General features: G+C 40.7%; 1 protein-coding gene across 11 annotated transcripts in view; it reads right to left on the reverse strand.

Annotated features, from left to right (window-relative positions):
• Positions 1 to 6,621: 6,621 nt before the first annotated feature.
• LOC142656101 (uncharacterized) overlaps positions 6,622 to 15,427 on the reverse strand; it is a 29,546-nt gene continuing 20,740 nt past the window's right edge. For 5 of the 11 annotated variants that reach the window (XM_075830973.1, XM_075830972.1, XM_075830974.1 and 2 more), the window contains 15 exons: positions 15,065 to 15,141; positions 14,604 to 14,632; positions 14,434 to 14,502; positions 13,435 to 13,500; positions 12,874 to 12,969; positions 12,699 to 12,782; positions 12,183 to 12,456; positions 11,127 to 11,318; positions 9,815 to 9,843; positions 9,646 to 9,702; positions 8,883 to 8,954; positions 8,408 to 8,482; positions 7,563 to 7,652; positions 7,409 to 7,485; positions 6,622 to 6,831 (listed from right to left, as the gene is read on the reverse strand). In XM_075830973.1, coding sequence (XP_075687088.1) covers positions 7,426 to 7,485; positions 7,563 to 7,652; positions 8,408 to 8,482; positions 8,883 to 8,954; positions 9,646 to 9,702; positions 9,815 to 9,843; positions 11,127 to 11,318; positions 12,183 to 12,456; positions 12,699 to 12,782; positions 12,874 to 12,969; positions 13,435 to 13,500; positions 14,434 to 14,502; positions 14,604 to 14,632; positions 15,065 to 15,095 — 1,224 coding nt within the window. In that variant the 5' untranslated portion in view covers positions 15,096 to 15,141 and the 3' untranslated portion in view covers positions 6,622 to 6,831; positions 7,409 to 7,425. Of the gene's footprint in view, positions 6,832 to 7,408; positions 7,486 to 7,562; positions 7,653 to 8,407; positions 8,483 to 8,882; positions 8,955 to 9,645; positions 9,703 to 9,814; positions 9,844 to 11,126; positions 11,319 to 12,182; positions 12,457 to 12,698; positions 12,783 to 12,873; positions 12,970 to 13,434; positions 13,501 to 14,433; positions 14,503 to 14,603; positions 14,633 to 15,064; positions 15,142 to 15,427 lie in introns of those variants that run through there. The other 6 variants (XM_075830978.1, XM_075830977.1, XM_075830979.1 and 3 more) reach the window with 6 other exon arrangements.

Consider the following 15,427-nt stretch of genomic DNA (forward strand, 5'->3'; position numbering starts at 1 on the left):
TATATACAAGAATATAACTACTATAATACTGCTCCTATATACAAGAATATAATTACTATAAGACTGCTCCTATATACAAGAATATAACTACTATAATACTGCCCCCTATATACAAGAATATAACTACTATAATACTGCCCCCTATATACAAGAATATAACTACTATAATAATGCCCCCGATATACAAGCATATAACTACTATAATACTGCCCCCTATATACAAGAATAGAACGACTATAATACTGCTCCTATATACAAGAATATAACTACTATAATACTGCCTCCTATATACAAGAATAGAACGACTATAATACTGCCCCCTATATACAAGAATATAACTACTATAATACTGCCCCTATATACAAGAATATAACTACTATAATACTGCCCCTATATACAAGAATATAACTACTATAATACTGCTCCTATATACAAGAATATAACTACTATAATACTGCCTCCTATATACAAGAATATAACTACTATAATACTGCCCCTATATACAAGAATATAACTACTATAATACTGCCCCTATATACACGAATATAACTACTATAATACTGCCCCTATATACAAGAATATAACTACTATAATACTGCCCCTATATACAAGAATATAACTACTATAATACTGACCCTATATACAAGAATATAACTACTATAATACTGCCTCCTATATACAAGAATAGAACGACTATAATACTGCTCCTATATACAAGAATATAACTACTATAATACTGCCTCCTATATACAAGAATAGAACGACTATAATACTGCCCCCTATATACAAGAATATAACTACTATAATAATGCCCCCGATATACAAGCATATAACTACTATAATACTGCCCCTATATACAAGAATATAACTACTATAATACTGCCCCTATATACAAGAATAGAACTACTATAATACTGCTCCTATATACAAGAATATAACTACTATAATACTGCCCCTATATACAAGAATATAACTACTATAATACTGCCCCTATATACAAGAATATAACTACTATAATACTGCCCCTATATACAAGAATATAATTACTATAATACTGCTCCTATATACAAGAATATAACTACTATAATACTGCCTCCTATATACAAGAATATAACTACTATAATACTGCCCCTATATACAAGAATATAACTACTATAATACTGCCCCCTATATACAAGAATATATCTACTATAATACTGCCCCTATATACAAGAATATAACTACTATAATACTGCCCCCTATATACAAGAATATAACTACTATAATACTGACCCTATATACAAGAATATAACTACTATAATACTGCCCCCTATATACAAGAATATAACTACTATAATACTGCCCCCTATATACAAGAATATAACTACTATAATACTACCCCTATATACAAGAATATAACTACTATAATACTGCCCCTATATACAAGAATATAACTACTATAATACTGCCCTCTATATACAAGAATATAACTACTATAATACTGCCCCTATATACAAGAATATAACTACTATAATACTGCCTCCTATATACAAGAATATAACTACTATAATACTGCTCCTATATATAAGAATATAACTACTATAATACTGCCCCTATATACAAGAATATAACTACTATAATACTGCCTCCTATATACAAGAATATAACTACTATAATACTGCCCCTATATACAAGAATATAACTACTATAATACTGCCCCTATATACAAGAATATAACGACTATAATACTGCCTCCTATATACAAGAATATAACTACTATAATACTGCTCCCTATATACAAGAATATAACTACTATAATACTGCCCCCTATATACAAGAATATAACTACTATAATACTGCCCCCTATATACAAGAATATAACTACTATAATACTGCTCCCTATATACAAGAATATAACTACTATAATACTGCCCCTATATACAAGAATATAACTACTATAATACTGCTCCCTATATACAAGAATATAACTACTATAATACTGCTCCTATATACAAGAATATAACTACTATAATACTGCTCCCTATATACAAGAATATAACTACTATAATACTGCTCCCTATATACAAGAATATAACTACTATAATACTGCCCCTATATACAAGAATATAACTACTATAATACTGCCCCTATATACAAGAATATAACTACTATAATACTGCCACCTATATACAAGAATATAACTACTATAATACTGCTCCTATATACAAGAATATAACTACTATAATACTGCCCCTATATTCAAGAATATAACTACTATAATACTGCCCCTATATACAAGAATATAACTACTATAATACTGCCCCTATATACAAGAATATAACTACTATAATACTGCCCCCTATATACAAGAATATAACTACTATAATACTGCCCCCTATATACAAGAATATAACTACTATAATACTGCTCCTATATACAAGAATATAACTACTATAATACTGCTCCTATATACAAGAATATAACTACTATAATACTGCCCCTATATTCAAGAATATAACTACTATAATACTGCCCCTATATACAAGAATATAACTACTATAATACTGCCCCTATATACAAGAATATAACTACTATAATACTGCCCCCTATATACAAGAATATAACTACTATAATACTGCCCCCTATATACAAGAATATAACTACTATAATACTGCTCCTATATACAAGAATATAACTACTATAATACTGCTCCTATATACAAGAATATAACTACTATAATACTGCCCCTATATACACGAATATAACTACTATAATACTGCCCCTATATACAAGAATATAACTACTATAATACTGCCCCTATATACAAGAATATAACTACTATAATACTGACCCTATATACAAGAATATAACTACTATAATACTGCCCCCTATATACAAGAATATAACTACTATAATACTGCCTCCTATATACAAGAATAGAACGACTATAATACTGCCCCCTATATACAAGAATATAACTACTATAATAATGCCCCCGATATACAAGCATATAACTACTATAATACTGCCCCTATATACAAGAATAGAACGACTATAATACTGCTCCTATATACAAGAATATAACTACTATAATACTGCCTCCTATATGCAAGAATAGAACGACTATAATACTGCCCCCTATATGCAAGAATATAACTACTATAATACTGCCCCTATATACAAGAATATAACTACTATAATACTGCCCCTATATACAAGAATATAACTACTATAATACTGCTCCTATATACAAGAATATAACTACTATAATACTGCCTCCTATATACAAGAATATAACTACTATAATACTGCCCCTATATACAAGAATATAACTACTATAATACTGCCCCTATATACACACGAATATAACTACTATAATACTGCCCCTATATACAAGAATATAACTACTATAATACTGCCCCTATATACAAGAATATAACTACTATAATACTGACCCTATATACAAGAATATAACTACTATAATACTGCCTCCTATATACAAGAATAGAACGACTATAATACTGCTCCTATATACAAGAATATAACTACTATAATACTGCCTCCTATATACAAGAATATAACTACTATAATACTGCCCCCTATATACAAGAATATAACTACTATAATACTGCCCCTATATTCAAGAATATAACTACTATAATACTGCCCCTATATACAAGAATATAACTACTATAATACTGCCCCTATATACAAGAATATAACTACTATAATACTGCCCCCTATATACAAGAATATAACTACTATAATACTGCCCCCTATATACAAGAATATAACTACTATAATACTGCTCCTATATACAAGAATATAACTACTATAATACTGCTCCCTATATACAAGAATATAACTACTATAATACTGCCCCTATATACAAGAATATAACTACTATAATACTGCCCCTATATACAAGAATATAACTACTATAATACTGCCCCCTATATACAAGAATATAACTACTATAATACTGCCCCCTATATACAAGAATATAACTACTATAATACTGCTCCTATATACAGGAATATAACTACTATAATACTGCCCCCTATATACAGGAATATAACTACTATAATACTGCCCCCTATATACAAGAATATAACTATTATAATACTGCTCCCTATATACAATAATATAACTACTATAATACTGCCCCCTATATACAAGAATATAACTACTATAATACTGCCCCCTATATACAAGAATATAACTACTATAATACTACTCCTATATACAAGAATATAACTACTATAATACTGCTCCTATATACAAGAATATAACTACTATAATACTGCTCCCTATATACAAGAATATAACTACTATAATACTGACCCTATATACAAGAATATAACTACTATAATACTGCCCCTATATACAAGAATATAACTACTATAATACTGCCCCCTATATACAAGAATATAACTACTATAATACTGCCCCCTATATACAAGAATATAACTACTATAATACTGCTCCTATATACAGGAATATAACTACTATAATACTGCCCCCTATATACAAGAATATAACTATTATAATACTGCTCCCTATATACAATAATATAACTACTATAATACTGCCCCCTATATACAAGAATATAACTACTATAATACTGCCCCCTATATACAAGAATATAACTACTATAATACTACTCCTATATACAAGAATATAACTACTATAATACTGCTCCTATGTACAAGAATATAACTACTATAATACTGCCCCCTATATACAGGAATATAACTACTATAATACTGCCCCCTATATACAAGAATATAACTACTATAATACTGCCCCCTATATACAAGAATATAACTACTATAATACTGCTCCTATATACAAGAATATAACTACTATAATACTGCCCCTATATACAAGAATATAACTACTATAATACTGCCCCTATATACAAGAATATAACTACTATAGTACTGCCCCCTATATACAGGAATATAACTACTATAATACTGCCCCCTATATACAAGAATATAACTACTATAATACTGCTGATATATACAAGAATATAACTACTATAATACTGCCCCCTATATACAGGAATATAACTACTATAATACTGCCCCCTATATACAAGAATATAACTACTATAATACTGCCCCCTATATACAAGAATATAACTACTATAATACTGCCCCCTATATACAAGAATATAACTACTATAATACTGCCCCCTATATACAAGAATATAACTACTATAATACTGCCCCCTATATACAAGAATATAACTACTATAATACTGCTCCTATATACAAGAATATAACTACTATAATACTGCCCCTATATACAAGAATATAACTACTATAATACTGCCCCTATATACAAGAATATAACTACTATAATACTGCTCCTATATACAAGAATATAACTACTATAATACTGCTCCTATATACAAGAATATAACTACTATAATACTGCCCCTATATACAAGAATATAACTACTATAATACTGCTCCTATATACAAGAATAGAACTACTATAATGCTGGTCCTATATACAAGAATATAACTGCTATAATACTGCCCCTATATACAAGAATATAACTACTATAATACTGCTCCTATATACAAGAATATAACTACTATAATACTGCTCCTATATACAAGAATATAACTACTATAATACTGCCCCTATATACAAGAATATAACTACCATAATACTGCCTCCTATATACAAGAATATAATACTGCTCCTATATACAAGAATATAACTACTATAATACTGCCCCTATATACAAGAATATAACTACTATAATACTGCTCCTATATACAAGAATATAACTACTATAATACTGCTCCTATATACAGGAATATAACTACTATAATACTGCCCCCTATATACAAGAATATAACTATTATAATACTGCTCCTATATACAAGAATATAACTATTATAATACTGCCCCCTATATACAAGAATATAACTACTATAATACTGCCCCTATATACAAGAATATAACTACTATAATACTGCCCCCTATATACAAGAATATAACTATTATAATACTGTCCCCTATATACAAGAATATAACTACTATAATACTGCCCCCTATATACAAGAATATAACTACTATAATACTGCTCCCTATATACAAGAATATAACTACTATAATACTGCCCCTATATACAAGAATATAACTACTATAATACTGTCCCCTATATACAAGAATATAACTACTATAATACTGCCCCCTATATACAAGAATATAACTACTATAATACTGCTTCTATATACAAGAATATAACTACTATAATACTGCCCCCTATATACAAGAATATAACTACTATAATACTGCTCCTATATACAAGAATATAACTACTATAATACTGCCCCTATATACAAGAATATAACTACTATAATACTGCCCCTATATACAAGAATATAACTACTATAATACTGCTCCATATATACAAGAATATAACTACTATAATAATACTGCCCCTATATACAAGAATATAACTACTATAATACTGCCCCTATATACAAGAATATAACTATTATAATACTGCTCCTATATACAAGAATATAACTATTATAATACTGCCTCCTATGGATAATAATATAAGTTCTGTAACGTTTTATTTCTTGGACATTTTACAAGTTGTGTTGCAGATAATTATTTATGAAGAGGATTCCCTTTATTGAGATAATAGCTGTACTGTGAGTAAAGGTGATATAATGGGGTAATGAGGATTGCGGAGGGGGCAGGAATGGTCTTGAGGTCTCATGAGGTGAAGACCATATTAGATTTTGGAGCACCCCGTTACGCTGTATGTTCGTTTGTATAATTCGTTGAGGTTTTGGTCTCTGATTCTTTTTGAAGATTCTGGAAGAGAAGAAACAGAATATTGATGTTGGATAAACAATTATAGGGGGAGTCAGGGTGGATTTGAGGTGAATCTGTCCTTTTATTACAGTCGGGGGAGCGGGTCGGCAGCACAGGAGACGTACAAGCTGCACAGGCGCCTAGTAAGTTCCTTTTACCAGCTTCAGATGCTGCGGTCTATTCGATTTCATGTCAGGGATGGAGCTAGTGAATAACAGTTGCAGAGACACTTGGGGGGGTTATTCTGGATGATTTTAGATGGGGTCTATGAGCTGTTCTTGCACGGGGCCCACTTCTGCCTACGTCCCCCCTGATGCCCCTATACGCACGCTGTCTCATTAAAAAATGTTTGATCAAAACAGACGAAAAAAAAATTAGGAGCCAATGCCCATAACAACCAATGAGGCGGCTGCGTTTATTTTCCAATGTGAAGAACTAAGAGCTGGAATCTGATTGGTTACTCCGCTTTTCCACCGCCAACTAAGGTCACGTCACTTTTTTATGATCATTCCTGGAAGATTTTACATTTCTTGTCTATTTATTTCACAAGATTGAGATAAGACGAGGCCCCACACACCTTGTTGATCTTTGGTCCTAACATAACAGCTTGAGGGTGAATGTTCCCGTCCCAAGTGACTGCGCCATCAGCAAGACCTACAGAGAATGTAGACCATGTCATTGAGGAGCAGGCGGAGGTTCACGGCGGGGAAGGAGGGCGCGGACACACTCACCATGTTCATACTTGATGTTACCCAATACAAGGAGGACAACTCAACCACCATCAGTACCAGAACCGCAGCTAATCCCACCAGACGGGCACCCTGCAAAACAACAAGCCCTCATCCTGGTGAGACGGGACCCGCGGTTGAGTAAGATACACGACAAAACTTCTCAAAGCTGAAAAAAAGATTTGTCCCTGACCAGATGCCCTACTATCCACATTTCTTAAAATTATTTATTGCTGAACTTTAAATGATAAAAGATATAAGATAAAGTTAATTCCATAGATGTCAGCCCCAGATCACGCACGTGAGAAGTAAGCGCACCGATCAGCCTGAAGATTAATCATTAGCCGCAATAATCAAAACCAAAGCTTTCCTATAATCTGATCATCTCCGCAGATCTGACGTCATTCAGACACAATTGGAGGTTCAGAAGAAACGAGATAAAACCTTGTCTAGTAGCCGCCCTCTAGTAGCCGCCCTCTAGTAGCCGCCACCTAGTAGCCGCCATCTAGTAGCTGCCACCTAGTAGCCGCCATCTAGTAGCCGCCATCTAGTATCCGCCACCTAGTAGCCGCCATCTAGTAGCCGCCACCTAGTAGCTGCCACCTAGTAGCCGCCACCTAGTAGCCGCCACCTAGTAGCCGCCATCTAGTAGCCGCCATCTAGTAGCCGCCACCTAGTAGCCGCCACCTAGTAGCCGCCACCTAGTAGCCGCCACCTAGTAGCCGCCACCTAGTAGCCGCCATCTAGTAGCTGCCACCTAGTAGCCGCCACCTAGTAGCCGCCACCTAGTAGACGCCACCTAGTAGCCGCCATCTAGTAGCCGCCATCTAGTAGCCGCCATCTCCTACCTTCTTTGTCCCCCGTGAGTGGGGCGAGTTTCTCTGCCGCTGGATGGGATGAGTAGATGGAAGCACAGAGTCACGCTGGGAGGAAAAATGTAATAAAAAAAAGAAAAGAAAAGGTGTTCCCTGAAAATACGCTCCACGTCCCGCTCCTAGGGACCACCCCACTATGTGCCATAGACCCCAATATGTAGACATGAACAGCCCACAATATACATACAATCTACGTGTGCACTCGGACATATATACCAGGCCTGAAGAGCTGGACACGGACACATATATCCTCCTAAGAGACATCGTTCAGCCTCTCCAGTAACATTCACAGATAATAAAACCACCAAATGTTATCCAATGGGATTGTCCACGAGCAGCTTGTCATAAATACACTCATGGGGGGGGGGGTATATGTGTATTATGTCTATATGGATCATTACACCTAAACCTGGACCCATAATCCCTCTTAATTACGTCCATTACTCACATGAGTCGGAGGGCGAGCGGCGTAATACACGAGAAACGATCCGTTCAGGTTTGTTGTGATCAGGAAAATCACCTGAAGTGGAAAGAAGAGACGATCAATGATCCCATCAGGACAGATTTCTAGGGACTTGATGTGGAGGCTCATTATAGAACGGCACGGACACCAGATAATTAACACCCCCCAGAGCGGTTACCAGCGTTTTATGGACGCTTCTTCTGTATGGTCATACACAGGTGCCCCCATAACTATAGGGACGACCGATCATATTACCATTACCATAATATTTATGTATGACGGCTCTTTCTCATTTACCTTCATCATCCGTTTAAGTTGTTCCTACAGTAACTATGATCTGTAGGTGTACACGAGCCTTTAACCCCTCGTTCCCCGTCCCTTCCTTCCATCTCATTCTCTATAAATTTTTATGGCAGATGGCGCTAGAGTTATGACCACAACCGTCCCTAGAAAACTCCAGATTGAGAGCTCACAGCAGCACAGAGGATTGTGTCCCCTGGACCACTCAGATACAGACTGTCTATGCTGAGAGGACTGAAGAGCGGCCTTCGAGATCCTTTGAATCTGGGGGGAACCAACAAGCAGAGGAGGGTCCCCAACAAGTGTATTGTTATATAAATAGGGCTATATATAATAGTATGGGGGAGGGGGGGGGGGTATTATTTTCTTCTTACACATTATTTTGATTGCATTTAAATGTTATGACCCTCAACACCACAGAGATATCTGCAAGGCTTCCGTGACTCACATGGTAGATGGAATAGATGAAGAAGAACCAGGGCGCTATGACCAAGAAGACCAAGACCTGTCCATGAGAAACAATCATCAATATCACAAGCCATAAGAGAATACAGAGACCATCGTGAGGAGTTCTCACTGACACTTCCTCGTGCTGTATATAAAATATATACACTTACTAGATCAGATACAATCTCAATGGTCCACCCTGAGGGGAGAAACGGAATTCGGTTTATTCATTTCACCAAAAGACCATCAAGAAATGATCACACTCCACCCAGCGAGTCAACCTTACCTCCTCGATGAAGTATCCTACTCCACCAAAGAACACACTCATTGTTGCCATATGGATTCACCTACAATCACACGTTAAGGTCCAACGACCAAAGAAAACGCTACGAGACGTCCAATAAATTGCATTCTGTTCAGTTGGTTGGATCCAATCATATCGATCCCACAGACACCATGAATATCGTTACATTAACGGTTGTATTGGATAATAAATCTTTACATCTATGGACACCGGACAAGTGTGGACAACTGGGAAGAGCCTGTACTATGGAGCAAAGTGATCTCTAGAATACAAGATGATGGGGAACGCTTGGCGCCAGTCTACGACCGCATACACATCCATCATCTGACCCCATCTTGACGATGGCAACCTACACCCGATGGCTTCAAGTTTATTTAAGAGCGTGCCGCCTTGTGGGGACAATAAACTCAATGATTTACAACAAAGAGGTCTACAATGGTGTAAGGACCCATCAGTATTACACGGGACACTTTATGGGGAAGAGATGGATCCCAATGTTTGGACGTCCACCACAAGTTCCAGTTCATGAGCTTAGACCAAAAGCAGATTTTATAAATGTTTAATATGTCACAAAAAGATACAAAAACAAGGCAGATCATCGTCCTTGGAGAGCACAGGCATTACACACGACTGAGAGAACATTGGAGTTAGGAATTTGTCTGATAATCTGGAAGGCTGGGAGAGGAAATCACAAAAAATACCCGGTGAGGAAACTCCAGTAATTAAAGGAGCCGATCGTCCCTTTCTGATTAATCTCATTGATCATTGATTTTCTTTCTACCATTAAATGCTGCAGTTTAATCAAATCGCAGGTGAAGAACCAGTGTCACCAATCTTTACATTTCGGATGCATGTCAAGGCTACGAGGTCCATGTAGGACGGAGATGGGGCTGTTTGTATAATAAACATTACAGGAGAATTCTTGTCGGAATATTTGGACAGCCACGAGACCTCGGTCGTCATCTCGTAAAGGGATTGCCGTCCACATTGTTGGTTTTCATATTGACGGTCATGGTTTTGGATGTCTAAGATGAAGCTTATTTCTTATACAGCCCCATAGCTCGGTCTATCCTGATAGCAAGATTTCACTTCAATGGATGTCTGGCTAACCCCCCCCACCCCCCCACCACCACCACCACCACCACCGTCTCCTCCCTGGACTTAGACCTCAGTTGTACCTTTAGAGATCATATTATACATTAGTTTCACTTTTTTTTCCATCAGTTGACCGTCCATTTTCTCCTTCGTGGTGAACAGGTGGAGGCCGCTGGTCAGCTGAGCGATGGACGGCTGCTTAGTCAGGATGTTCTTCTCGATCATGGGGCCACTGTCATCCAGGTCATCAGCCACAACAATGACATTACTCTTACCTGTAAGGACAATGGAGATTAAGAGGTAAACCAGGGCTGGAGAAGAGCGGAGATCTGAGGAGCGGGTTACTGAAGATCACGTACATTCCCAGGGGTTCAATTCCCTCATAGACATCAACAGAAAAGAACCAAGAAAGACGCCAACTCTCGTCATCTGCCTCTGGAGGTTGTGCAGCCTGGTGTAAAGCCCCAGTGTGGGTGACGTCTTCTAGGTAAATCTAATAGGACAGAGACTGTCTAACGCGTTCATTTAAATGGCCATTGGTCCCGGTGACAATCCGTCACACATCAGAACCGTCCATTGTATTGGTCTATAGCAGCCTAAATATCTTCCCCCTTTCTCAATGACTCATTTTCGACTAACAAGGCCAAGGAGCCGCTGATGACCACAGATTCAGAGTGGTTGACATTACGAGTCGTCCTAAAACTGGGGGTCATGGAGTAAGTATCATCAGATCCGTCATCACAAGTAATGGAGGTGATAACCGGAGGATAAAGTGGACGTTCTCAGCTACAAAGAACGGGACGAGGAGGATTATCTAATGCAGGATCCTTCTATCCCGGGACTTTGGGTTTCAATAGTAGGAATGGGGATGAGGCTTTTTCTGCCATAAGACCCCTCCTTCATGTAGGTCCTCAGAACCACAAGTTCCAGCCTGTCCAGATACATAGGTCATCTAGCGAGGGACCAAACAGCCCAGCACCCACCACTACTCCTAAAAATCACCAGTGGACGGGGGTTTGTATAATCTCAGTGGTGATGTCCAACTCAAAAAAAATCCAGCTGTCTAATCGGAAATAAAACAAATACAAGCCCAGTTCTGATTGGCTGCCGTGTGCGGCCCCACTGGCGTTGTGTCTTACCGAGCGCCTGCGACATGTATTTCAGCTCCTCGTCGTACAGCGAGTCCGTCACATTGGTGATGTTGAGCCGTCCCCGTGTCTTCGAGTGATACAATATGGCGAACGTACATTGAGTGACCTGCTGTGTAAACTGCTGATAATTGGAGTTTGTGATCGAGAAAGAAACTACTGTCCCCACTCGTCTCAGCATGGAGGCCAGCCACGCGTACTCCTCCTGCGCGTTCCGGGAGAATATCCCAATAACCTGTCTGCTCCGAGGACCAGGAACCGGATCCTGAAATAAGAAGGAAAAACTCAACGTCAAGAACCCCCGAGATCAAGACGGAGAGTGAAGAATGGATCCAGAAAACGGCATGAGGATATTCCACTATACAGGGAGGTGGATGATGGGTGGCATAGTCTGTGATGGGTGGCATAGTCTGTGACGGGTGACGTGGGCTGCAGTACCCCAATATGTAGTTACCTATAATCACCCCACATTCACGGTCAGAGGAAGCCATTACGCCCCGTGCTCACCTCGCACTTGTCATCGGCCCGGTCGCATAGATGTAATTTAAAGATACAGAGTCCGGTGAAGGTGGACGGAGGAACGAGGATGATCTTTACGAGGAGACATAGAAGAGCAGGCGGTTATTACAGAGCCGGAGATTATACAGGACGCGGCGCCATGTGTTGTGTGTCTCATACTCACCAAGGAGAACAGGGAGGCGTGAAGACTGAACTGAAGGAGAATAATCTGAGCGATCATCACACACGACACCAGCGCCACCCGCAGGATCCCAGATGTCTGCAACAGAGAGGGAGAAAAAGCAAGAACTCATCGTCTCTGACCCATCCTGGTCTCATACACAGGCAGCCGCCACTACTGACCCCATTACTGAGGGTGTCACCCAACTCATGGGGTCACCTTCCACCAATCAGCACTCAGCAGGGCGCAAGCCAGATTTTTTTCTTTTTTTGAAGGAAAATTTATCCTCAAAACACGGACAGGTCATTTTTTTACGGAGAAAATGGAAAAACAAAGTTTCACTAGTTCTGGCCTAGTCGGGAAACACGTGGATCAGGATGAACAAAACTTCAGGTCCCGCAGAGAGGAGGGAGCGCTGGAACTCTGCGGTAAATGTGGCTGTGATCTATGGCGATCCTGGCGCAGATCTTTAATCTTATACAGTAATAATTGTATAAATCAGTGTGGACAGGGATGAAATCAGTCACAACATCTGCAGCGCTGAGGAAACATCCGGCCACTCACCGCTCTGTACAGGATCCAGCATGAGAGAAGCGAACCTTTCACGAGGACTGTGATGATTACACACATCTGGAATAAGGAAAAAAATCAATAATCAATATCCTGCAGGAAGTGACAGAAGAAAGAACAGCGACCGAGGGGACACGGCGACCGAGGGGACACGGCGACCGAGGGGACACGGAGACCGAGGGGACACGGAGACCGAGGGGACACGGAGACCGAGGGGACACGGAGACCGAGGGGACACGGCGACCGAGGGGACACGGCGACCGAGAGGGCACGACCGAGGGGACACGGCGACCGAGGGGCAAGACCGAGGGGACACGGCGACCGAGGGGCAAGACCGAGGGGACACGGCGACCGAGGGGACACGGCGACCTAGGGGACACGGCGACCGAGGGGACACGGCGACCGAGGGGACACGGCGACCGAGGGGACACGGCGACCGAGGGGCAAGACCGAGGGGACACGGCGACCGAGGGGCAAGACCGAGGGGACACGGCGACCGAGGGGCAAGACCGAGGGGACACGGCGACCGAGGGGCAAGACCGAGGGGACACGGCGACCGAGGGGCAAGACCGAGGGGACACGGCGACCGAGGGGCAAGACCGAGGGGACACGGCGACCGAGGGGACACGGCGACCGAGGGGACACGGAGACCGAGGGGACACGGAGACCGAGGGGACACGGAGACCGAGGGGACACGGAGACCGAGGGGACACGGTGACCGAGGGGACACGGTGACCGAGGGGGCACGGCGACCGAGGGGACACGGCGACCGAGGGGACACGGCGACCGAGGGGACACGGCGACCGAGGGGACACGGCGACCGAGAGGGCACAACTGAGGGGGCACGGCGACCGAGAGGGCACAGGGATCGGAAGAAGTCTGCAGCAAATAGGAATCAATCACTCGGCCTGGTAACCAATATGGCTCCTCCGGGGCTGGTCCGACCGTGTGTGAACCATGAGGTCATCAACCCAAACACCAAGGAAAACTTACCGAAAATAACAAGGAGTTTTCATGACTGGAGAACGATGTCCACAAGGGAATCAGCGCGATGGCAAAGATCTGGGATATCAATGCAAGTGGTGGAAATAATAATAGAATGATAAATACTAATAATAATATAATAGCAGGACACACGGACACACGGACACACGGACACTTACATACGCTAGAGGGACTGGACCGAGTCTTGCTGTGATAAAGATAAAAATAATAATTAGTCATCTCACCGCTCTGATCACCCGGCAGTCACCCATCCCCCCCTCGCCTTCCCACTACCCCATAACCCTGCAGCCACCCCTCGCCCCCTCAAATCCCCCCTGTAACCCCCGTTATCCCCTCTCTCTCCCCATCTGCAGCCCCTCTCTCCCCATCTGCAGCCCCTCTCTCCCCATCTGCAGCCCCTCTCTCCCCATCTGCAGCCCCTCTCTCCCCATCTGCAGCCCCTCTCTCCCCATCTGCAGCCCCTCTCTCCCCATCTGCAGCCCCTCTCTCCCCCCGGAGCGCTGTTACGGTACCTCTCCCCATAATAGTTATAAATGGTCCCAGGATCTTATAATGTCACATCACAATGAGGAAAGTTTATGGAGTTCTGTGGGTTGTGCGGTGCTGGTTCTGCGCTCACCTCTCCCGATCTGCTCCGCGAGGACCTCCATGTCAGGACACAGATCCTGTAGGGACCAGATAACGAAGTCTCAGCTGCTGTCAAGAGAAAATATCAACTTAAGAGACACCTAGGACCAGCAGAGACCGTACAAAACCTGCTCCCTGCATCTACCACAATGCAACGCAGCAAACCAGCAGGGGGAAGCAGTCACATGAGAGCTCATCATAAGCTCAAAAGAAACCAGGAAATGAGACCACAGCTTTGGATGTGACTGGAGTATAAGACATGATGTCACAGCCGAATAGTGTCTACAGCTGTGGATGTGACTGGAGTATAAGACACGATGTAACAGCAGAATAGTGTCTGCAGCTGTGGATGTGA

The sequence above is a fragment of the Rhinoderma darwinii genome, chromosome 6 (assembly GCF_050947455.1).
Source record: "Rhinoderma darwinii isolate aRhiDar2 chromosome 6, aRhiDar2.hap1, whole genome shotgun sequence".
NCBI lineage: Eukaryota > Metazoa > Chordata > Amphibia > Anura > Rhinodermatidae > Rhinoderma > Rhinoderma darwinii.